This window comes from Scyliorhinus canicula, chromosome 6 (genome assembly GCF_902713615.1).
Source record: "Scyliorhinus canicula chromosome 6, sScyCan1.1, whole genome shotgun sequence".
Lineage (NCBI taxonomy): Eukaryota > Metazoa > Chordata > Chondrichthyes > Carcharhiniformes > Scyliorhinidae > Scyliorhinus > Scyliorhinus canicula.
In genome coordinates, this window is record NC_052151.1 from 27,985,105 (window position 1) to 28,011,066 (window position 25,962).

Here is a 25,962-nt window from a genome sequence, read left to right on the forward strand (position 1 = left end):
CAGAAGTAGAGTACAGTGGAGCCAACACTGCAGACAGATCGGCAAACACTTTCCATAATAGTTTATCAAGCCCAAAATGACCTGAGCTCTGATACATTCCTGGCCTCTGGGGGTTTCCTTACTGGCTCGAACTTTCCCCTCTGCAGGAGGTATGGCTTGTGCAGTGATTCGGTGGCCTAGATACTCAACACTTTGAGCCTGGAAAAAGCATTTGCTGCACTTCAAACGCAGTCCTGCCTCTGAAAACCTTTTAAAACTTGGTCCAGATGGCTGCAATACTCCTCCTTGGTCTTCCCTGTAATTAAGATGTCATCCAAAAGGACTGCACCCTGAGGAATGCCTGGCAACAGCTTGTCCATCATTCTTTGAAAGGATTGGAGGATATGCCAAAAACAAAACGATTGTACCTGAACCACCCTTTATGCTTATTGATGGTTACATATTGCTTCGAATCTTCCTCTGGCAAGAGTTGTTGATATGCCTGGCTGATGTTCAGTTTTGAAAACGTCTTGCTTCACGTAAAAGTTCCACCCGAGGGAATGGATAAGCATCTAACTTAGAAACCTGGTTAATAGGGCAGCACGGTGGCGCAGAGGTTAGCACTGCTCCCTCATGGCGCCGAGGACCCGGGTTCGATCCTGGCCCCGGGTCACTGTCTGTGTGGAGTTTGCACATTCTTCCCGTGTCTGTGGGTCTCACCCCCACAACTCAAAAAGATGTGCAGAGTAGGTGGATTGACCACGCTAAATTGCCCCTTAATTGGAAAAATAGAGAATTGGGTACTCTAAATTAATTTTTTTTTTAAATCCGGTTAATGCTGAGCTTGTAGTCACCAGATATGCACCACTGTGCCATCATTTTTAAGGCCAGGAACAATTGGAGCTGCCCAAATAGAGAACTGAAGAGGTGCAATGATTCAAAGTTCCAACTTCTCCTCCACTTTCCTTCTCATAGCATTGGGCACTGGCCTGGCTTGAAAGGTGGAGGAGTAGCCTGAGGATCCATGTACAACTTCACAGTCTTTGTTATGACTGTCCACTACTGGTACCATGTTATGTTCCTTGCATTTTTCTCCAAGATAGCCAAAGTCCTAGTGTTGACAAAGAACATAAAGCTGTGTGTTTAAATCAAAACTAGTTTATTTTACACTACTTAAATTGGTTTGCACACTCTACTGAGCAACAGTTAACAAAATAATAGTATTGAATCTATGATACAGTAATTAATTATATCTGTAATATATAACCTACACTCTAACTCAACTTCACACAATCCTTCTACATCAACTTCTCCAACAGTTTCCTGCAGAATGCCTGGAGATGTAGCTTTTTATAAGACTACTCAGTGATGCCATCTAGTGTTGATATTCATGAACATCACCTTGTTAACTCTTTACTCCTTAGAATATACATATCTTTACAATCTTTTTTTGAAAATTTGTTTTTATTTAAAATTTTTCAATAATTTTTACAAACCACTACAAAAAGAAAAAGAACGAAAAGAAAGCATAGCAATAAAACAGAAAACAACGTAACCATTTAACAATTTAACAAAACAAGGTGGGGTATCTGAAAATGAAATGAAATGAAAATCGATTATTGTCACAAGTAGGCTTCAAATGAAGTTACTGTGAAAAGCCCCTAGTCGCCACATTCCTGCGCCTGTTCGGGGAGGCCGGTACGGGAATTGAACCGTGCTGCTGGCCTGCCTTGGTCTGCTTTAAAAGCCAGCGATTTAGCCCAGTGTGCTAAACAGCCCCTTGGGGCGGCCCTAAACTCTGCCCTTGACAAATGAAATCCATCCACCGCCCAAACCACACCCCCCCCCCCCCCCTCCCCTTCTGGTTTGCTGTTGCTGCTGACGTCCACCTAACGTTCCGTGAGAAAGTCAAGGAACAGTTGCCACCGCCTGGAGAACCCCTGCAAGGACCCTCACAAGGCAAACTTTATCCTCTCCAACCTGAGAAATCCCACCATGTCACTGACCCAAGCCTCGGGGTTTCGCGTCCGTCCACATTACCGAGAGCCTTCTCCGGGCTACCAAGGAGGCAAAGGCCAGGCCTCCGGCCTCTTTCGACCCCTGCACCCCCGGATCGTCTGATACCCCAAATATCGCTATCCCCCAGCTCGGTTTTATCCGAGTGTCTAAGACCTCGGACATAGTCTTTGCAAAGCCTCTCCAAAATCCTGTAAGTGCCGGGCATGCCCAGAACATATGGACATGATTTGCTGGGCTCCCTGAGCACCTCACACACCTGTCCTCCACCCCAAAGAACGTACTCATTCTCGTCATATGCGTCCAGTGCACCACCTTAAACTGAATCAGGCTAAGCCTGGCGCAAGAGGAGGAGGAATTGACCCTGCCCAGGGAGTCAGCCCACAGGCCCTCATCCAGCTCCTCCTCCCACTTGCCCTTCAGCTCTTCCACCGAGGCCTCCTCCGCCTCCTGCAGCTCCTGATATATTTCCGATACCTTGCCATCCCCTACCCACACGCCCGAGACCACCCTGTCCTGTATCCTCCAGGCAGGCAGCAGCGGGAATTCCCCCACCTGCTTTTTCACGAACGCCCGAACCCGCATGTACCTTAAGGTATTCCCCGGGGTAGCCCAAATTTCTCCTCCACTGCCCTCAGACTAGCAAAAGTCCCATCAACGAACAAGCCCCCCCATCCTTTTGATACCCGCCCTGTATATCTTTACAATCTTGACAACATCCTCGGTCATTTGATCTCATTCCACTTCAATAGAGTTTTGCTGAGCCAGTCACCCAAAACTTGAGTGAAAATGATCGAAAAGTTAGAACCGTTCGACCAGGGGGCCAAAGACTGGAGCCAGTACATCGAACGACTCCGCTATTTCTTCACAGCGAATGAAATAGCAGGGGAAGACAAGCAGAAAGTGGTACCTTTGACAGATTGTGGGCCTGAAACCTACAACCTGATAAGAAATTCTACTTATGTGGAGGCTTCTGACTCAAAAACATTCGACCAGTTAGTCACGTTGGTCAAGGAACATTTTAGCCCCAGGCCCTCAATAATGCTACAGCGTACAAATGCAACTCTGTTGTTAGGGACTCAGAAGAGTTCATTTCCGCCTTCATAGCCAGGCTCTGCCAAATGGCCAAGCATTGTAAGTTTGATGCAGCGCTCAGCGATATTCTATGCGACTGCTTGGTGTGTGGAATTAACAACCTCAGCATCCAGCACAAACTCCTGGCTGACACTAAAATCACGTTAGACAAAGCGATCGAGATAGCTCAAGTGATGGAGTGCACTGAAAATGTTGCACCTGAGCTGCAAACATGCCAGGAAGGGGAGTGAATCAGTTGTGGGGCAGTATGGCTGCCAAGCGCATGGCAAGATCAATTGGTGCAACTGAGAATCAGACATGGTCCTCGGCATCGGATCAAAGTCAGAGAACCGGGAAGGTCATGAGTCATGTGGGAAGCATGGTAGCACAGTGGTCAGCACTGTTGCTTCACAGCTCCAGGGTCCCAGTTCGATTCCCGGTTTGGGTCACTGTCTGTGTGGAGTCTGCACGTTTTCCCCGTGTCTGCGTGGGTTTCCTCCGGGTGCTCCGGTTTCCTCCCACATGTTCCGAAAGACGTGCTGTTAGGTGAATTGGACATTCTGAATTCTCCCTCAGTGTACCCAAACAGGGGCCGGAGTGTGGCGACTAGGGGCTTTTCACCGTAACTTCATTGCAGTGTTAATGTCAGCCTCCTTGTGAAAATAAATATTATTATTATTATTATCCAAGACAGAAGTGGATTGCTATTAATGGGGGGGGGGGAGGCCAGCCCCCAGGTAGCTTGCCCCTGTTGCATGTTTGTCTGTTTTCATGCAACGGAACAAGCCATATCCAGGAACATTACTGCACGAGGCAGAGCACGGCAATGCAAAAAATAACCCAGCAGCAACAACAATCCAGGACACCCCCGGACCAAGGGTGAGGAGGGGCATGAAATTGTACTGATATCATGGTTGTGTTGTAATTCACCGTCTGACCACCAGGGGTCTCACTAGTATATAAGTGTATGTAAAGTTAGGTGACCCCTCAAACTGGCTGGAGGCCATTAAAGGAGAGAGCTTGCATGGGCATGATTTTGCTTTTGTTCATCTGTTGTCTTATAATAATAATCATCTGGGTCACTGACTGTGTGGAGTTTGCACATTCTCCCTGTGTCTGCATGGGTCTCACCCCCACAACCCAAAGATGTGCAGGGTAGGTGGATTGGCCATGCTAAATTGCCCATTAATTGGAAAAAATTAATTGGGCAGTCTAAATTAAAATAATAATCATAATCTTTATTATTGTCACAAATGGGCTTACATTAACACTGCAGTGAAGTTACTGTGAAAATCCCCTAGTTGCCACATTCCAGCACCTGTTCGGGTACACAGAGGGAGAATTCAGAATGTCCAATTCACCTCACGTCTTTCAGGACTTGTGGGAGGAAACCAAAGTACCCAGAGGAAACCCACGCAGACACGGGGAGAACGTGCAGACTCCACATAGACAGTGACACAAGCCAGGAATTGAACCTGGGACCCTGGCGCTGTGAAGCAACAGTCCTAACCACTGTGCTACCATGCCGTGTAATTTACAACTTTAACTACAAGTATTCTTAAGAACATTACATGGTACCAGAGTATGAAGGTACTAAACATTGAGAAAAAGAAAAACTATCAGCCTGCCACAGAGATTTGAAGAGTTTTTAGACTGCAGAATTAACACCATGGAGTCGTTGAAGCCACCCAAGAGTCTCAGCTTTCATGGTACTGTGGAGAGCAACTGGCAAGGGTTAAAACGACAATTTAATCTGTCTTTGGACTCTGGGCATTAGACCATAAGATATAGGAGCAGAATTAGGCCACTCAGCCCATCGAGTCTGCTCCGCCATTCAATCACAGCTGATACGTTTCTCATCCCCATTCTCCTGCCTTCTCCCCATAACCCCTGATCGCCTTATTAATCAAGAACCTATCTAATCCCTGTCTTAAAGTCACTCAGTGACTAGGGGTGTTTCACAGTAACTTCATTGAAGCCTACTTGTGACAATGAGTGATTATTATTATTACTCCGTGATTTGGCTTCCACAGCCTTCTGTAGCAAAGAGTTCCACAGATTCACCACCCTCTGGCTGAAGAAATTCCTCCTCATCTCTGTTTTAAAGGATCGGGATGATCAGTCTGAGGCTGTGCCCTTGAGGATGTTGACAGGTTGGTGGAATGGGCGGAAAAATAGCAGGGGAAATTAATGCAGAGAAATGGGAAATGATTCATTTTGGTAGAAAAAACATGGAGAGACAATATAAAATGAAAGGAACAGTTCAAAAAGGCATGCAGGAGCAGAGGGCCCTGGGTGTATATTTGCGGAACTCATTGAAAGGGATAGTGTAGATTGAGAGAGGTTAATAAAGCAAACCGCATTCTAGACTTTATTGATAGGGGCATGGAGGCTACATTAAACATTTGTAGAATACTGATTCCATCCCAACTGAAGTGTTGCATCCAGTTCTGGGTGCCACACTTTAAGAAGGATGTGGAGGCATTAGAGTTCAGAGAAGATTCACGAGAATGTTTCCGGGGATGAGGAACTTTAGTTACGGAGATAGATTGGGGAAGATGGCACTGTTTTCCTTGGAGAAGAGATGGTTCAGAGGAGATTCGATGGAGGTGTTCAAAATCGTGAGGGGCCTGGACAGAGTGGATCAGGAGAAACTGATTTCATGAAAGGTCTCGCGCTACCTTCCCTTGATGCAGGGAAGATGTTTTCCAGGGAAACTAGAACCAGCGGACACAGTCTCACGATAAGGGGTGGACCATTTAGGATGGGATGAGGAAACAATTCTTCACTAAAGGGGTGGTGATCCTGTGGAATTTTCTACCACAGAAATCTGTGGATGCCAAGTCGCTGAATATATTCAAGAAAGAGATTGATTTTTTTCAGATTTTAATGGCATCAAGGGGTATGGCGACAAAGTGGGAATATGGCGTTGAAGTAGAGGATCAGCCATAATCATATTGAATGGCGGGGCTGGCTTGAAGGGCTGACTGGCCTACTCTTGCTCCTAGTTTCTATGAATACAATCTATTGGGGAAGACCACGAGATAAGGCTGTGCATTCAGTGCTCAAATTAGTCAAGGCTAACTTGAGTCTCCTCCACAATCAGAGGGCTGGATTCTCCGTTTCTGAGACTAAGTGTTTACATCAACGGAGAATCCGTGAATTTACACGACAAAAAAATTGGTGCCTCGCCTGGACCGATTCTGCTACCGTTGAGGGGCTAGCACCGGTGCCGCGTGGAACACAATCGATTCCAATAAAAACATTGCAGGATTCACTGGGTCCGTGATTGACACTTGGGAGGCTGACAGGCTGCAGCCGCAAATACACATTACACTCCCCACACACACCATCCCAGCCAAAAAGATGGCACTGGTTGTGCTGGAGTGCACCCATACGACTGATGGGTCGTTTGATGCCAGAGGGGATGTCCTGGGGGGGGGGGGACCCTATACAACCCATGGCACCAGGTTCAAAGTGGGTTGTTAATGGTGTGCGCAGCTGCATGGCTGCCTTGCCGGCTGTGGCAATCATGTTCTGTGCCCGTTCACCCCGACCCCACAGCCCACCTCCTGGCCACCCCCCCCACTACTCCCCACAGCCCTGGCAGAAGCCCCCCCAGCCAGCGGCACAACTGTCAGCAAACAATGGCGATGTTGGACACCTTCCTTACCCCCTCTCTCTCCCTCAGCAGCTACCATGCCAGTTTCACGATTTTTAAAGGCACAAGTGACCACGTTGTGGGAACTCGGGTCATCGGAGGCGAAGAATCGCGGAGGCCTCGGAGAATACCGGGTCGGGCCTGCTAATGATATGCAAATGATGTTTACTGTACGTACTGAGTGAAACACATTGACGCCGTTTTCGAGCTGATGGAGAATCGCGATTTGGCAACAAATCGGCACCCACCGTGAATTTGGGGTCAGAAGCTCTTCTTCGCCCAATTGCACTTCCTGATTTCGGCATGTGTTAACAGAGAATCCCGCCCAGAATCTATGGTTGGAGGAGCAGCAGGGGTGGGAGAGAGGGAATCACTGTCATTCTGGCCATTCTCGCTCGCTATCATGCAGGAGTTGTTCAGCTGCATTGAACGAATTTGTGACGGGGGAACAAGGAGAAGAAACAGAAAATGAAAGAACAGGGAGGGAGTCTCCACTGATAATGAGGCCGGAGAATGCCCGGTCAGTCAGCCTTGTAAGGCCAGACCCCGCTGTGGTCTGCAGCATGAGCCACTCCCAGGCAACTGGAACTTGCTTTCTGGTGATGTTGCATTGTCTGGAGTGAGGTGAATGAACATTGTCAGTGTGTCTAGGGAGGGAGCTTAAACAGCAGCAAGTCAATGGTTCCGTGCCCACTCCTCCTCACCTCCCATTCCCTCTCTCCCTCCCTCCATCTTTCCCTTCTTCAACTATCCAGCAATGAAACCATATGAGCTGTAACATGGACACCTTCTTTCTTTTCTGTATAGGACAGGTAGATGAAATAAATAAAACAAACCTGAAAGGATTTTTTGCCAATCTGTGTTACACCGATTGAATGTTTTTGCACAAATATGTAAGTAGTGTCGCTATGTCCGTATGGTACAATATGCAGAACAGGTTAATGCGGCAGTCACCCAAATCAGTGTTACCATCTGCACATTCTTATAAATGACTAATGGAAAAGTTCCCAGTGCAATTAACACATGATGATGTGGGAATAAAATGTGCACTCTCTGGTTTGTTGATAATAGTCATGCATTATCGTTACTGCCCTGTATTAGTGACCCATGCTGCATATATATATCAGACGATATTTTGTGGTTAGCACTACTGCCTCAGAGCGCCAGGGACCCGGGTTCAATTCCAGCCTTGGGTTACTGTCTGTGTGGAGTTTGCACTTCCCCCCTGTGTCTGTGAGGGTTTACTCCGGAAGCTCAGCTTTCCTCCACAGTCCAAAGGTTAGGAGGATTGGTCATGTTAAATTGCCCTTAGTGCCCAAAGATGTGGGGCTACAGAGATAGGGCAGGGGAGTGGGCCGAGGTAGGTTGCTCTTTTAGAGGGTCGTTGCAGACTCGATGGGCTGAATGGCTCCTTCTCACTGTAGGGATTAAATGGATTCTATGGATTTCTAACCAGAAGTCAACAATAAGCGTTATCATTTTATTGAGACCTTTCAGTGATTGGTGAACCTTGTAAGGAGAAAAAGATAACATGGATGATTGTGGGTATGAGAGGTATGGAAACAGGCGAAGCACCAGAGCCTCAGATTTCTTACCTCTGGCCGTGAATGAATTGATCTTTCAGTACAGACACCGTGGGCTGAATTCCCTCCTGGACATTCTGATGTTCCTTTCCTTTATTCGCAACATATGATCAATTTTAAATGTAATCTGGCTTTTCAATAAAATACTCACTCACCCCCTCACTCACCTCCTCACCCTTCCACTCACCTATGGTCCCACTCACCCACACTCACTCACAGCTACTAGACTCCTCAATGACTACCCCTCGGACTGATCTGTTCCCTGTAAGAACACTATTCACGATGCCGAATGCAGCTCTTGCTCATGTATTTGCTTTGTTTGGCCCCTTGTTCCGCACTGTAACCAATCACTGTTTGTCCATGTACCATTTGTCAATGTTCTCTGTTGATTATTCTTTTTGTCTACTATGTACATATTGTGTACGTTCCGTCGGCCGCAGAAAAAATACTTTTCACTGTACTTCGGTACATGTGACAATAAATCAAATCAAATCAGTCACTTCCTTCCCAATCACCCACGCTCACATGCACTCGCTCACTCACTCGCCCATGCTCGCATGTTCTCACTCACTCATTCACTCACTCAACCCCTCACCCTCCTAATCACTCACTTACCTTCTCCCACACTCCCACGCACCCTCTCATCCATTCACCCACACTCTCACGCTCTCACTCGAACTCACTCACATACCCTCCCACTCACCCTGCCACTGATACATACCCTCTCACTCACCCTCTCTCGCAAACTCATTTGCACTCACTCACACGCACCCCATCACTCATTCACTCTCAACTCACTTACTCTCCACTCACACTCCCTCTATCTTTATCCCTTTGTCTTTTTGTCTCTGTCTCTCACTCTCTCACTCACACACACACATACATCAGTTCCATTTATATGTTTGAGTCTGGATTGACTCCTCAATCCCAGCGGACAATGTTTCATCTATGAAATACTTGGAATACTCTGGTCAATGATTGTCTGTACAAGAGCAATGGAAAATTGCTGGCGACAGCAGAATAAAGGCTCTCCTATTAGTAGTCATGTATACACACTGTTAACGACCGTTGTTTAAAAATTATATGATCCGTTGTCCCTCATACCTAATCCTTGCTGCGTCCTGAGAGCCTACTTTGATTCATCGTTGCTATGCAACGCTGTTTGTTCTGTACCTGTTCCTGTTTACTTTTCCTTTACTGATCATCTGGCAGCATTTTGCAAAAGGTTCTTTTCATCCACAGACCAGTGGCATGTGGCGAGAGACGGAGTTCAGTGTGCGGAGCTGCTGAATTCTCCCTCCTGAAGTGAGATGAAAGAGGGACGTGAGGGGAGTGAAGTTTGCAAACAGCAAGAACAAATGATTGTGGAGCAGGGAGTCACAGAGGTCAGTGTGAATGATGTGATTAAGGTAATTAATTGAGTGTGGGAATAATTGGTTCCAACGGCCAGTGAGTTACAGCACACAAGCTGTGAAACTTTACTGCTTGCTTGTCTGAGGTGTCCCTTGACCATTTCAACAAGCGATCCTTTTTTTTTTCAAACAAACCCAGATTCTGTCTGTTCTCTGAGCTGAATGTAGAACATTACACAGCTCTGTTCTGAGTGTTCTTCCTGGTGACCCAGAGGACACTTATTCCTCACCCCACTTCACACGCTGCTCCTTTGGTTTGCCATTAACAAATTGGCTACCATGTTACCATTACAGGAGTGATGAGTCTTCAGGGTGGCACGGTCGCACAGTGGTTAACACCGTTGCTTCACAGCGCCAGGGTCCCAGGTTCAATTCCAGCTTGTGTCACTGTCTATGTGGAGTCTGCACGTTCTCCCGGTGTCTGCGTGGGTTTCCTCCGGGTGCTCCGGTTTCCTCCCACAAGTCCCGAAAGACGTGCTGTTAGGTGAATTGGACATTCTGAATTCTCCCTCCGTGTACCCGAACAGGGGCCGGAATGTGGCGACTAGGGGATTTTCACAGTAACTTCATTGCAGTGTTAATGTAAGCCTACTTGTGACAACAATAACGATTAAAAAAATATATTTAATTGACTAAAAAGCACTTTTGTACCTCCTGACACCTTTTCTCTTCTTCTCGTTCTTGGAACTTGGGTATCTCTGGCTAAGTTAGCAGTTGTTGCCCATCCTTAACTGCCCTTGTGAAGGTGGTTTTGAGTCACCTTCTTGAATCGTTGCAGTCTATGTGGTGTGGGTACACCCACAATGCTGTTAGGGAGCAACCCTGAAAGAACAGTACAGTATTTCAAATGTACTTCATTGGCTTTAAAGCACTTTAAGTTGTCCAGTACAGAATCATGGAATTTACAGTGCAGAAGGAGGCCATTCGGCCCATCGGGTCTGCACCAGCTCTTGGAAAGAGCGCACCAGCTCTTGGAAAGAGCACCCCACCTAAGCCCGCACCTCCATCCCATCGCCATAACCCAGTAACCCCACCTCACCTTTTTGAACACAAAGGGTAATTTATCATGGCCAATCCACCTAACCTGCACATCTTTGGACTGTGGGAGGAAACCGGAGCACCCGGAGGAAACCCACGCAGTCAGGGGGAGCACATGCAGACTCTGCACAGGCAGTGACCCAAGCCGCGAATCGAACCTGGGACCCTGGAGCTGTGAAGCAACTGTGCTAACCACTGTGCTACCATACTGCCACAGTAGTTGTGGAGGTGCAATATAAATGCAGGACTTTATTTTTATTACTGCTGCAATGCGGTCAGGGCCCCTTGTGGTATCCAGTGCTTTCAGCTATTTATTGATATCAGGTGTTGTGTATCAAGTTGAAGATAGTGATGCTGCGGACCTCGCAAGGAAGCTGAGATGGTGATTCATTGTGTGCAGTGTCTTGAGATGTTCATCCTGGGCACTGTCAGGGAAAACATTCTGCCATTTGTTTCAGGTGACAGTGCTCTCAGCTGCCAATGCGCTAAGCTCGGGCTCGACCTATGCCAACCCCTCTACTTCTCTCCTCTCTTCTTTTAAAAAAAATTTAGAGTACCCAATTCACTGTTTTTCCAATTAAGGGGCAATTTACCATGGCCAATCCACTTACCCTGCATATCTTTGGGTTGTGGGGGTGTGTGACCCACGCAGACATGGGGAGAATGTGCAAACTCCATACGGACAGTGACCCGCGGCCAGGATCAAACTCGGGTCCTCAGGCGCCATGAGGCAGCAGTACTAATGCCTGCGCCCCCGTGCCACCCCTATTTCTCTCCTCCCTTGTGCTTTTCGATGTTCCTTCAATATGTCTTTGAACACTTTTCCTAATAATCTCCTTTATGTGGCTTGGTGTTAGATTTTGTTGGGTAACGCTATTGTGATGTGCCTTGGGACAATTTTTACATTGGGACTACATTCAAGGTGTCTAAATTGTTGTTGTTCGTTTTCTGAGATTCATTTATGAGATGTGGGCGTCGCTGGTTAGGCCGGCATTTATTTCTTATCCCTAATTAACCTTGAGAAAGTGGTGGTGAGCTGTCTTCTTAAACCGCTGCAGTCCCTGAGGTGTAGGTACATCCACAATGCTGTTAGGGAGGGTGTTTCAGGATTTTGACCCAACGACAGTGAGGGAACGGCGATATATTTCCAAGTCAGGATGGCGAGTGACTTGGAGGGGAACCTCCAGGTGGTGGGTTTCCCAGGTATCTACTGTTTTTGTCATTCTAGATGGTAGTGGTTGTGGGTTTGGAAGGTGCTGCCTTAGGAGCGTTAGTGAGTTAATGCACTGCATTTTTAAAAATGTTGCACACGACTGCCACTGTGCATTGATGGTGGAGGAATTAATGTTTGTGATTGTGGTGCCAGTCAAATGCTGCCTTGATGCCAAGGGCAGTCACTCGCACCTTACCTCTGGTATTCAGCTCTCTTGTCCATGTCTGGACCATGTACAGGAGGTCAGGAGCTGAGTAAATCTGGCAAAATCCAAACTGAGTGTCAGCGAGCAGGTTATTGCTAAACAAGTGCTGCTTGATAGCACTGTTGCTGACCCCTTCCGTCACTTTACTGATGACCGAGAGTAGTCAGATGGGTGATAATTGCCTGGGTTGGATTTGTCCTGCTTTTTGTGTACAGGACACACCTGGGCAATTTTCCACATTGCCGGGTAGATGCCAGTGTTCATGCTGTACTGGAACAGTATATGGTGAGATGTGCTGTGTTTGAACCTTCTGGAGCATGATCTTCAGTCCTATTGCCAGCCAATTGTCAGGGTCCATAGTCTTTGCCCTATTCAATGGGTGACTGTGGAGTGACTATGGAATCTTGGAGTGCAGACTAGGTTCAGCAGAGGGGGAGAATGGGAAAGCTCCAGAAATGTGGGGACATGGGGGTCCTGCTGGAAATAAACAGTAGCAACTCGTTCCAATTGTTTTATTCCGTTTTCAGGCCCAGGACCTGGCCTAATGGACAGGCTGGCCGGCTAGTGGGTGGGAAAACCAGGCAGGAGGCCACTGGCCGAGCCCCGGAATTAGGATGGAGGAAATGAGAGATTGGGATTTGAGGATGGTGGATGTTGGGTGGGGAAAGTCTTCTTTTTTTAAAATTTAATGTACCCAATTCATCTTTTCCAATTAAGGGGCAATTTAGCGTGGCCAATCCACCTACCCTGCACATCTTTGTGTTGTGGGGGTGAAACCCTCGCAAACACGGGGAGAATGTGCAAACTCCACACGGACAGTGACCCAGAGCCGGGATCGAACCTGGGACCTCGGTGCCGTGAGGCTGCAGTGCTAACCCACTGCGACACTGTGCTGCCCTGGGAAAGTCTTCTTAATCATGGCAAGTAGAGTGAGAGGGGTCACAATTGGCAGAGTGGATGCTGAAGTTTTCATTGAGGTACTGGGTTGAGGGAGGGCTCCTATGCATCACCAGATTCACCAGATTCCTAAATGACCCTCTTATTGATTGACCTCATTAACACTACACCCTGTATGCTTCAACCGATGCCAATGCTTATGTAGTTACATTGTATATCTTGTGTTGCCCTATTATGTATTCTCATGTATTTTCTTGAATTTAGTTTAATTCCCTTTTCTTCCATGTACTGAATGATCTGTTGAGCTGCTTGCAAAAAAATACTTTTCACTGTACTTCGGTACACGTGACAATAAACAAATCCAATCCAATCCAATCCAATCACGACTCTGAAGCGCTGTGAAAAGCACTTGCACTCCGGAGCTGAGAGCTCCTGCCTCCATTTTGGTGACCGGTTTCTCAAACTGGGGTCTGGTCAGGTAGACCGCAAGATGAATACGGATGAGGAAGATCATTTGTCTTCCCAAGTTCACCCACCTTGTCTCTCAGCAAAGGGGCAATGGCACAGAGCAGCACAGAGATCCTGCTAGATTTAACAACATTAAACCTAATTTGAATTCTTCAAAATTGACTGCACCACCAATTTAACCATGTAATGGCCCCTTGCACAGTGAAACACTGGAAGCGTGTTTGGTCTGATTTTAGCCGTGTCGGTATTTGACCATCAAAGTGGCAGTCAAACGTCTCTGAGCCTCAATTTTTCAGTGATGCAGAGAATAGCTGTTCTCTTGTGTGTCACGGATATATGGAGCAATGAGACAAATTCCTGGACTCTAATCTCTTCAGCAGGAGGTCCACATTCCAATGCATAATCCATTACTGGTTATATTCAAACTATATTATACACCAAAGTAAATGGATACCCAGGGGCATGACGCAAGTCAAACATATGACAAGCTCTCTCTGTAAATCTGAACCTAAAGGTTATTATTCACGGGATGTGAGTGTAGCTGGCAAGACCAGCATCCATTGCCCATCCCCAAATGCCCGTGAGAATGTAGCGGGGAGCCACCTTCTTGAGCCGCTGCAGTCTGTGTGGTGTAGGTACACCCATAGTGCTGTTAGAGAGGGAGTTCCAGGATTTCGACCCAGCGACAGTGAGGATACGGCGATATATTTCCAAGTCAGGACGGTGAGTGATGTGCTGTTCTTGGTGAGTTGCTGCAGGATATCCTGCAGATGGTGCACATGGCTGTCACTGTGCGTCAGTGGTGGAGGGAATGAATGTTTAAGGTGGTGGATTGGCTGCCAGTCTAGTGGGCTGCTTTGTCCTGTATGGTGTTGAGCTACTTGAGTGTTGCACTCATGTAGGCAAGTGAGAAATACCCCACCTCCCTCCTGACTTGTGCGTTGTGGATATTAATATGATTACATTCCAACTTTCCGCTTGTTGTCTGTGTCTTTTAACCTCTCCTGACTGGTGTAATTGAGACGATTGGCAATAGTGTGCAACAAATCACTGGTGGTCTGAGTTGCTGTGGCGACACACACTTTTATATGCATGTAGTAGTGCAAAGCTATGCTTACGGTAGACTCTCCAAATTTTTATCCAACACATGGCTGACCAGGGTGGCATGGTGGCAGAGTGGTTAGCTCTGCTGCCTCACAGCTCCAGGGTCCCAGGTTCAATTCTGGCCTTGGATGACTGTCTGTGTGGAGTTTGCACGTTCTCCCCGTGTCTGCGTGGGTTTCCTCCGGGTGCTCCGGTTTCCTCCCACAGTCTAAAGATGCGCAGGTTAGGTGGATTGACCATGATAAATTGCCCCTTAGTGTCCAAAAAGGATAGGCAGTGCTGTTGGGTTACGGGGACAGTGTGGAGGCGTGGGCTTAGGTTGGGCGCTCTTTCCAAGGGCCGGTGCAGACTCGATGGGCCAAATGGCCTCCTTCGGCACTGTAAATTCTATGATTCTATGTTTCTATGAATCTCTCCTGCCACTGGGGTTGTGTTGGGAGAATTTACAAGTTGCTGCTCAATCTGTTTGACTGCATTATGAGTGCACCTTCCTTGATGGGACTTGAACGTGGAGCTTATGGTGCAGGGCAGGGGTGCTATCTACCCACTCACAAGACAACCTGCTGGCCGCGATTATATGATTAAACGGAGGTGCAGTCGTTTTAGACCATAAGACCATAAGACATAGGAGCGGAAGTAAGGCCATTCGGCCCATCGAGTCCACTCCACCATTCAATCATGGTTGATTTCAACTCCATTTACCCGCTCTCTCCCCATAGCCCTTAATTCCTCGAGAAATCAAGAATTGATCAATTTCTGTCTTAAAGACACTCAATGTCCCGGCCTCCACCGCCCTCTGTGGCAATGAATTCCACAGACCTACCACTCTCTGGCTGAAGAAATTTCTCCTCATCTCTGTTCTAAAGTGACTCCCTTTTATTCTAAGGCTGTGCCCCCGCGTCCTAGTCTCCCCTGCTAATGGAAACAACTTCCCTACGTCCATCCTATCCAAGCCATTCATTATCTTGTTTTGAAAGAGTTGCATGTGCAGGGTATCCATTTCAGGCCGTAAGTCCCTTTTTATATACAAATCAGTGACGAACATAGACCCTGGATGAAAAGCGGAAAACACTGTAAATACTCAGCAGGTCTGGCAGCACCTGTGGGGAGAGAAACATTTAATGTTGCAAAATGATGGCCATTTATCAGAATCAGTTGCGTGTTTTAAAAAAACAAATTCCTTCATGGGATGTGGGTGTTGCTGGCTACATTTATTACCCATCCCGAACTGTCTTTGAAAGGTGGCGGTCAGCTGCCTTCCTGAGCCGCTGCAGTCCATGTGGTATAGGTACACCCACTATGCTGTTAGGGAGGGAGTTCCAGGATGTTGTCCCAACGACAGTGAAGGAGTGGATGATATATTTCCAAGTCAGGGTGGTGAGTGACTTGGAGGGGAACCTCCAGGTGGTGGGGTTCTTTGTCCTGGTTGGTGTCGAGCTTCTTGAGTGTTGTTGGAGCTGCACTCATCCAGGCAAGTGGGGAGTATTCATTACACTCCTGACTTGTGCCGTGTAGATGGTTGACAAGGCCTTGGGGGAGTCTTAGCTATAATCCATGTCGGAAACGTCCAGAAACTTGCAATTGTATGTATATGTCAGATGATCTCTGATAGCCATCTTAAATCAATGTCTTTGTTATATAAGACCATAAGATCATAAGGTATAGGAACAGAGTTAGGCCATTCGGTCCATCGAGTCTGCTCCGCCATTTGATCATGGCTGATATGTTTCTCATCCCCATTCTCCTGCCTTCTCCCCCATAACCCCTGATCTCCTTACTAATCAAGAACCTATCTATTTCTGTCTTAAAGACACTCAATGATTTGGCCTCCACAGCCTTCTGCGGCAATGAGTTCCACAGATTCACCACCCTCTGGCTGAAGAAATTCCTCCTCATCTCTGTTTTAAAGGATCGTCCCTTTAGTCAGAGATTGTGCCCTCCGGTTCTAGTCTCTCCTCCAAGTGGAAACATCCTCTCCACGTCCACTCTATCCAGGCCTCTCAGTATTCTGTAAGTTTCAATAATATCCCCCCTCATCCTTCTGAACTCCTTGGAGTACAGACACCGAATCCTCAACCACTCTTCATACAACAGGCCTTTCATTCCCTGAATCATTATTGCCAACCTCCTCTGGATCCCCTCCAAGGCCGCACATTTTTCGTTGGATACCAGATAAAACATTGTTGAAAAGTTCCATTGAGTCCAGAAGATGAAATTGAACATCTGACATCAGCATCTCTGTAAAACACCTCAAGCTCTTACTACCAGAATGTATCATTTCATACTTTGCTGTATAGAATTCAGTTTCCACGCGTCCTCCCATTCTACCAGCCTCTGTACCTTGAAATCTATCACTATCCTCTCACAGTTCACAATGCTTTCAGGCTTTTTGTCAGCTGCAAACTTTGAAATTGTGCACTGTGCACCCAAGTTTAGATCATTAATATAATTCAAAGAAAAGCAGCGGCCCTAATCCCTGGGGAGCCTGGTTATATAATCCCTACAGTGTGAAAAACAACAATGCACCAATTCCTGCTGATTCCTGTCACTCAGCCAACTTTATAATCGAGCTGCAACTGTCCCGCCGTTTGTTCCATTGGCTTCAACTTTGCTGACAAACCAATACTGTGGCGTTTAATCATTGCCTTTGGAAACCGACCCTCTGTGTGATATAGGACGGAATGTTCTGTTCACCCCCGCCCCAAGACTGGACATTCCCACCTGAGGTCAGCGGACCTTTAAATTGTTCGTCCCACTTGCGACAAGGCCCATGATAGGTAGGACTGGAAAATCTACCCAATCGTGTCTTTCATCATCCAAGGACGTCCCAATATGTTTTCCGACCAATGGCTGGAATTCTCTGGCCGTTGGGATTCACTTTCCCCGCCGACAGCACACACCCATCCGTGCGTTTCCCAGCGGCTACAATGGGAAATCCCATTGACAGGCGACGAGAAGACAAAAACCCGGTGCCAGTGAATGACATGCCGCCGAGAATCAGGTAGCCGGGGAAGCGGAGAATCCCACCCAATGAAGTACTTTTGAAGCTTAGTCACTGCGGCAATGTGGGAAAAGGTCCCCTCCCCTTAGAAAAAGTGAAAGCCAAGGATGTGACATAAACTGGTGTAGAAACACCATTTCCAGGGAGAACCCTAATATAGAACATACAGTGGGAGGCCATTCGGTCCATCGAGTCTGCACCGACCTACTTAAGCCCACACTTTAACCCTATCCCAATAACCCAATAACCCTGCTAACCTTTTTGGACACTAACCTGCACATCTTTGGACTGTGGGAGGAAACCGGAGCAGCCGGAGGAAACCCACGCAGACACGGGGAGAACGTGCAGACTCCGCCCAGACAATGTCCCAGCGGGGAATCGAACCTGGGATTCTGGAGCTGTGAAGCCACAGTGCTATTCACTTGTTACCCTGCTGCCCTAAAAAAAGATGCGGGGCCTTCGCAGGCAATGCTGTTTCCTGCACTGAGGAACCCCGATCGCCGAAACTCCTCAGTGGAGGGAGAGATCAGGACGCCATTTTTAAATGCCGCCTGATCTCTCGAGCCCCTGACGTGACCACCAAACCCCAACTCACTGTAAATGGATCCCCACCCATATCGCCAACCCATAGGGCACCCATATGGCACACAGGGTGCCCGAGTACCACCCTGCCCAGAATGTATGCACCTGGGGGCCTCCAACCCCCTGGGAGACCCCCACAGGTGCCGTTCTATCTGATCCCCATTTGTGGAGACCAGCGCTGACCAGCACTCGCTCGAGTCTCCAAGGCCAAAATATAATCCAAAACAAACAGACTCTGTCCCAAAACTTCACCAGATATGCAGTGAACAGGATGTACCCTGTCAGCATTTGAGCCAGTCGATACCTGTAGGATCTCCTATTTTCTGATAAGAGACGTGGTCCGGTGGTAGTTTGAGATTGAGTTCTTTGCAAAAACCTTGTATACTCTCAAATAGAGACAAAAGAAACAAAAGCCCAGCAGGGCATAAGGAAGAGAACAAAGAAGAGAGAGGACACCATGTGCACCAAGAGCTTTTTACCTGCACTCTCCGGCACTGTCCCCCTCTCTCTGCCCCTCTTTGGCTCACGAGTTTTGAATTGTGACCTCTGAGTGGTGCTCCATACCATCACTCACGCTGGTATCTAACTTATTGGGCGGGATTCTGGGGAGGGGGGAGGGGGGGGGGGCGCGGGGCTGCCCCCACGGTGGCCTGGCCTGTGATCGGGGCCCACCGATCCACAGGCGGGCCTGTCATGGGGGCACTCTTTTCCTACGCGCCAACCGTGTCAACCTCCGCAATCGGGTGACGCATAGGTGAACCCCCCTGCGCATGCGCGGAGATGACATCAGCAGCCGTTGACGCACCCGCGTATGCACGGACTCTCGCCGGCCGGCGGAGTCCCTTCGGTCTCGGTTGGCATGGCACCAAAGGCCTTCCAAGCTGGCCGGCAGGGTGCAAACGACTCCAGCGCTGGCCTAGCCCCTGAAAGTATGGAGGATTCCGCATCTTTGGGGCGGCCCGACGCCGGAGTTGTTCACGCCATTCCATCCCGCCGGGACCCGCCGGGTACGGGAGAATCCCGCCCATTGTCTCGCCACATTTGCAGCCTGGAAAGCTGGTGTAACGTTTCACTTTAACACCACAAAACTGCAAATGTATAATCTGACCTTGACTCGGAACAATACAAGCTTGTATTTCATCAACAACCCAGCTAATTCTTTATTTGACTTTCCCACAGTTACAACATTTTCAAAACCTGATTTTAAGATTTCCCCACAACACCCTTCAGCATCCTCATTGCATCATTAACCCACATTATCCAGCAGCAAAGGACGGGGGATTGTTAAATTGATGGGGAAAGTTACCCACTCGCCCGAACCTGTCAGCAATTTAGATTTATTGTCATGCGTACCGAGGTACAGTGAAAAGTATTGTTCTGCTTATAGTTCAGACAGATTGTTCCATACATGAAAACATAGGACATACGATAAATCCACAATGTAAATACATAGACACAGGCATCGGGTGAAGCGTACGGAGTGTAGTACTACTCAGTGGAGAAGATGCATGGAGAGATCGGTTCAGGCATGAGAGTCACTCAGGAGTCTGGTAACAGCGGGGAAGAAGCTGTATTTGAGTCTGTTCGTGCGCGTTCTCAGACTTTTGTATCTCCTGCCCAATGTAAGGGATTGGGAGAGAGAATAAGCTGGGTGGGAGGGGTCTTTGATTATGCTACCCACTTACACAGAGGGTGGTGAGCATCTGGAACGGGCTGCCAGAGGCAGTGGTAGAGGCGGGTACAATTTGTTCCTTTAAAACACAGTTAGACAGTTACATGGGCAGGGTGGGTATAGAGCGATATGGGCCAAATGCGGGTAAGTGGGACTAGCTTAGTGATAGAAACTGGGCGGCATGGACAAGCTGGGCCGAAGGGCCTGTTTCCATGCTGTAAACATCTAGGACTCTACCCAAGGCAGCAGGAGGTGAAGACAGAGTCACTGGATGGGAGACAGCAGCAAGGACAGAGGAACATAGATGATAGGAGCAGGCGGAGGCCATTTGGCCTTTCAAGCCTGACTGTGCCATTCATTACAATCATGGCTGATCATTGAACTCAATAGTCTCATCGCGCCTTATCCCTCAACTGCACCCCCCTCCCCCCCCCCCCCACCCCCCAGCCCGTCCCCTTTGATCTCCTTCGCCCCAAGTGCTAACTGCTTCTTGAAAGCATATAGGGCTGGATTCTCTGTCCCAGGTTGCCCGGAATGCATTTCCCTATGGGACGGAGGATTGGGCATCGGGCTAAATCAGCATCGACACCACCAAGCGCCGATCCGAATGCGATGCTCCGAACCCCGCTGACGGAATGAAGGGGTTCACGCCGCACGCCAATGGGAGCATTTACACCTATTTAGCGGACCTGCTGCCCTATACTCCTCCATGATTCTCTGGCGCGAGGACGAGGTTCACTGTGGTCTCTACAATCATGGCCCTGTCAAATTGAGTACTCTTAAGTTTATATAAAAAAACAATGCACTGCCTGTGGATGTGATGGAGGCAAGTTTAACTGAAGAGTTCAAAAGGGGATTAAACTGTTTTGTGTATAGGGTTATGGGGGAGAAGGGGTTAAATGGCACTCAGTAACTTCCTCTTTTTGAGAGCTGGTGTGCCGAATGGACTCCTTCTGTGCTATTTCAGTCAGGCAGAGCATTCAAAGGCTTCATTTGTAGAAATGGGTGGGTTTCTCCGGCCTCTCGCCGCAGCCAATGGGATTTCCCATTGAAGCCACTCGATGCCACCACACCACCAGGGGTGAGCTGCCAGCGAGATCTCAGAGTCCGGCGGGACTATAGAGTTCCTCCCCACCCCCATGCTGTTTTTTATGGAATGAGACTGTTGCAAGTCCATCCCTGCTTGCTCTTGAACTGAATGACATGCTGGGCCAGTAAGTAAGGGTCAACCACATCTGTAAACGCAGGCCAGGAAATTTCCTTCCCTAAAGTGACATTAGTTTTTCACAGTAATCGTTTCACGATCGCCATACCAGCTTCCAATTGTCGGTTTTATAAATTGAATTTAAATTCTGCCATCTGCCATGGTGGGATTTGAACCCATGTCCCAGGAGCCTGGGCCTCTCTGGATTACTAATGAAAAATGAAAATGAAAATTGCTTATTGTCACAAGTAGGCTTCAAGCCCCCTAGTCACCACATTCCGGCACCTGTTCGGGGAGGCTGGTACAAGAATCGAACCGTGTTGCTGGCCTGCTCGGTCTGCTTTAAAAGCCAGCGATTTAGCCCAGTGTGCTAAACCAGCCCCTACTATTCTTTAACTTCCCAGACCATGAGGTGAATTTTACAATCCTCAATGGCGGCACAAAGGCTTTCCTATCGGAAGCACATTGGAAATTCATGCATTCAGTCAGTATAGTTCCTGCAATTCCATAAGATGTATGCCTCATTAACACAGCAAAAGGGACTATTACACCACAAGGTGAAAGCAAATACTAGGTGAAAGGTAATGATTAAATTCAATGTACAAGGTTCTGCAATGTTATTGCCCAAAGACTCATCACAGTTTTTGGCTATCATGAAAAACCTGCCAAAATACATATGCTCAGGGAATGGCAGAAATACACAGAAGGAAAGACTGGCATCTAGAAAGTTCCTTTCACGACCGCGGAACACCCCACAATGCATTACAACCTATGTAGAAGTTTTGAAATGTGATCAGTATGCGAAACGCAGCGGCCAATTTGTGCACAGCAAGCTCCCACAAACAAAAATGTTGTAACAGAGTTGGGACAGATGAGCTGGTAGTTGCGTCGGAGCAGATGAAACAAGATTTTTGGAGAGCTTTATAGGGACCTGTATAGGTAAGAGCTGTCGGAGAATGCATTGAATATCAGGGGGTTTTTGGGGTGGTCGGGGTGCCCGGAGGTTGGAGAGGGGGGGGGGGGTACTGGATGAGCCAGTGGGGGTGGAAGAAGTGCAGGTAGCGATAGGGAAGACACAGCCGGGTAAGGCTCCAGGGCTGGATGGTTTTCCCATGGAATTTTATAAGTTGTCGCCGCTGTTTAAGGACGCAAATAATACGGGGGCCTTTCCGGAAACCATGGGTCAGGCATCCATTTTGCTGCTGCTTAAAAAAGTTAAGGGTCCGGTGGAGTGTGGATCATATAGGTCCATATCTCTGTTGAATGTGGATGCCAAGGTACTGGCGATGGTGTTGGCATTGATGCTGGACGAGTGCCTTCCGAAGGAAATTGAGGAGGAGCCTCCGGAGTTTCTTAAGGATAGGCAGTTGTCGTCGAATGTGCGGTGACGGCAGAATGCGATGCTTTCTCTGGCAGAAGGAAAGGAGTTGGAGGTGGTGGTTGCGTTGCATGTGGAGAAGGCGTTTGATCGGGCGAAGTGAAGTTATTTGTTTGCAGTGTTGGAGAATTTGGGACTTGGTGACTTGGTGTAAGTTTGTGGAAAGGACAAAATTCTTGCGTAAGGAACCGATGGTATGTGTGCGAACGAATGGTATGAATTTCAGCTGCATGGGAATGAGGCAGGGATGCCCCATGTCCCCCCTTCTGTTTGCACTGACGATAGAGCCCTTGGCCAGTGCGCTGAGGTGCACGGATTAATGGAAGGGGGTAGTGTGTGGGGGGGGGGGGGGGGGGGGTAGTGGGGGGGGGGTAGGGGGGGTGGGGGGGGGGTAGGGGGTGTGTGGGGGGGGGGTGGGGGGGGGTGGGGGGGGTAGTGGGGGGGGATAGTGTGTGGGGGGGTGGGGGGGGGGGGGAGCACAGGGTGTCTCTGTTCGTGGATGATCTGCTGTTATATATTTCGGACCCAACCTCTTCACTGGGGGACATAATGGATCTGCTTAAGATATTTGGGTGTTTTAGGGATATAATTGAATACAGTATAGAGAAAAGTAAGTATTTTTCGGTGTCTTCTCCAGGGGTGGGCGTTGGAGCGGGGGGGGGGGGGGGGGGGGGGGTGTGCCGTTTCTTTCGATTGGCAACAGCCCATTTCAGGTATTTGGCGGTGCAGATGGCCTGGGATTCAGCGTGGCTTCGTAAGCTGGAATTCACAAGTCCGGTAGGGAGGGTGAAAGCGGATTCATTGAGGTGTCTCCCATGTAGCTGGCAGGTCGGCTGCAGGCAGTTAAGATGAACATTTTGCCACAGTTTCTATTCGTATCTCAGTGCCTGCCGGTCTTGTTGCTGAAGTTGTTTTTAAGGGGGTGGACAGGTTGGTTTTGTTGTTTGTTTGGGCAGGGAAGATGGCCAGGAAGGCGGCACTTCACAGGGGCCGGCAGTTGGCAGGGTTGGGCCTTCCGAACTTTTTATATTATTACTGGGCGGTGAATGTGGAGAAGGTGTGGAGCTGGAGTAGGGAGGCAGAGGCTTTATTGGTGAAGGTTGAGGTGGGTTCCTGTACGGAGTCTGGGTTGCGGAAGCTGGTGACGGCACCGGCTCCGTTTGCCCCAGGTAAGCATTCGGTAAGTCCTGTGGTGGTAGCCACGTTGAAGATTTGGAGGTAATTTCGGCAGCCCTGTAGGTTGGGGCGGATCGAGGATGATGCCGATCCGAGGGAATCATGGATTTGAGCTGGGAAGGATGGATGTGAGATTTCGGGGCTAGGAAGAGAGAGGGATGAAGGAGATGAAGGATTTTTTTTGGAGGGGCCGTTCACAAGCTCAGAGGAATTGAAAGGGAAGTTTGGGTTTTCCCGTGAAGAGGGTTTTCAGTGTATTCAGGTACGGGCTTTGCTAGAATGGTTTTTCCGAGCATTCCGATAGCGCCTGCCTCCTCCTTGTTGGAGGAGGTGCTGTCAATAATGGGGTTGGAGGGTGGGGTCGACTCGGTGATTTATGGGGGGATTTTAGAGGAGGATAAGATATCGATGGAGGGAGTTAAGGCCAAGTGGGAGGAGGAGTTGGGGATGGTGCTGGAGGAGGGGATTGTGGTGTGAGGTGCTGCGGAGGGTGAATGCCTCAACCTTGATCGCGAGGCTGGGGTTGATACAATTAAGGTGGTGCACAGGGGGCAATTGACAAAGTCAAGGATGAACTGGTGGTTTGAGGGGGTAGAGGATACTTGCGTACGGTGTGGGAGGGGCCAGGCTAATCATGTGCACAGGGCCTGCCCAAAGTTGGAGACATTTTGGGGGTTGTGTTTCAGCACCATGTCGGCGATATTGCGTGTGGAGTTGGAGCCGGGACCCCCTGGGGGCCACATTCGGGAAGTAAGACTTGCCGGAGTTACAGTCGGGAGTGGGGGCTGATGTTTTAGCCTTCACCTCATTGATCGCTCGCAGGCGGGTTCTGTTGGGGTGGAGGTCAGCTTCTCCTCCCTGTACCTCGGTGTGGCTGGGGGATCTAATGGGGTTCTTACATCTTGAGAAGGTGAAATTGGCCCTAAGGGGGGAAAAATGAGGGGTTCCACAAGAGATGGGGATTGTTTATTTTGCATTTCGGAGAGCTAGTTACCGTCATCTGCTGTGGTGTGGGGGTTGGGGGGGGGGGGGGGGGGCGTTGGTGCAGGGTTTTGTATTTTGGGGGTGTAATGTTTTTGTTTTGTTTTGTAAAAGTACAGCGCAGGAACAGGCCCTTCGGCCCTCCAAGCCTGCGCCGACCATGCTGCCCGTCTAAACTAAAATCTTCTACACTTCCGGGGTCCATATCCCTCTATTCCCAAAACATATTTAAAAAAACATTTGAAATCACGTGAATGCACCGTGCACATTCTCACACAAACATACACCAGCCGAAGTACACGCCCTTGAATGCACAAAGCAGCACGCACATGCAACAACTCACACAAACTTACATATACACAGCCATGCACGTACACTTGCCCAAATACAGACACATATAGCCACGTGCGTACACTGTCTGTACACACCAGCTCATGGGCATAGCAGCAAGAAGTTACTACACGGATATTTTTCTGTTTCAGTAACAAGTTACCAGCACTGCTCACAGTTTAAAGTGAATGTGCTCTGGTGACTCAATCCTTGGAAATCAGTGAACTGCCAAGTCTATTTTTGCGCAGCTCTGCACAGTTATTTATTATTTTATTTGTGGTCAAAAGTGGGTGCAGCTAAGCTGATGATTGGTGGCCCTTTCAGAGCTCCTGAAACCACATCAGCACATGTGACAGTGCCCACGTTTCCACCCGTTTCTACCCTTTGGCAACAGCTTGCAACCGTCTAGACCAGGCTGGGTTTATGGACCTTGAAACGACTGTAAGATAACATGTTGGAAGGGGAGAACTTCGCACCGCAACAGAGGATTGCTTTCTCATAAGCTACACCCGAATGATTTAGCTGATCTCAAGGAGCAGCAACAGTGGCCAGCGAATTACAGGAAGCAACAATAAATCATGGAACACTTAAGGGTCATTTTGGCTCAAAGTGCCTGCCTTGCTGCCAGCTCCACATCAAAGCCACCTACTCTCACCCCATTGTCTTGTTGTTTTCCCACGTGAACTTTAATATATTTCATCAGTGGAGACCCAAGTTCCTGAGAATCCTCTGCAGCCACATTGGAAGGGATACAGGGTGGTGGCTATTCTGGCCGCCTATGCTCTGCGGCAGACCCAGGAGAACTGAAGCTTGACCAGATCTGAGTCCCAGATCTACCTCAAAATAAAGGGCCTCATTTTTTCGAAGGGATTGGTGACCCTTGAACCCTCGAAGGGTTACCAGACTGATTCCAGGGATGGCGGGACTGTCATATGAGGAGACATTGACTAGGTTGGGATTGTTCTCGCTGGAGTTCTCGCAGGGGATC

At 48.5% G+C, this 25,962-nt stretch overlaps 1 protein-coding gene across 2 annotated transcripts in view; it reads left to right on the forward strand.

Annotated features, from left to right (window-relative positions):
• The window catches only part of LOC119967056 (TOG array regulator of axonemal microtubules protein 2-like), a 147,001-nt gene that overhangs the window by 16,296 nt on the left and 104,743 nt on the right, over nucleotides 1-25,962 (forward strand). For both annotated transcript variants that reach the window (XM_038799084.1, XM_038799085.1), the window contains exon 2: nucleotides 9,556-9,698. In XM_038799084.1, coding sequence (XP_038655012.1) covers nucleotides 9,624-9,698 — 75 coding nt within the window. In that variant the 5' untranslated portion in view covers nucleotides 9,556-9,623. The remainder of the gene's footprint in view (nucleotides 1-9,555; nucleotides 9,699-25,962) is intronic.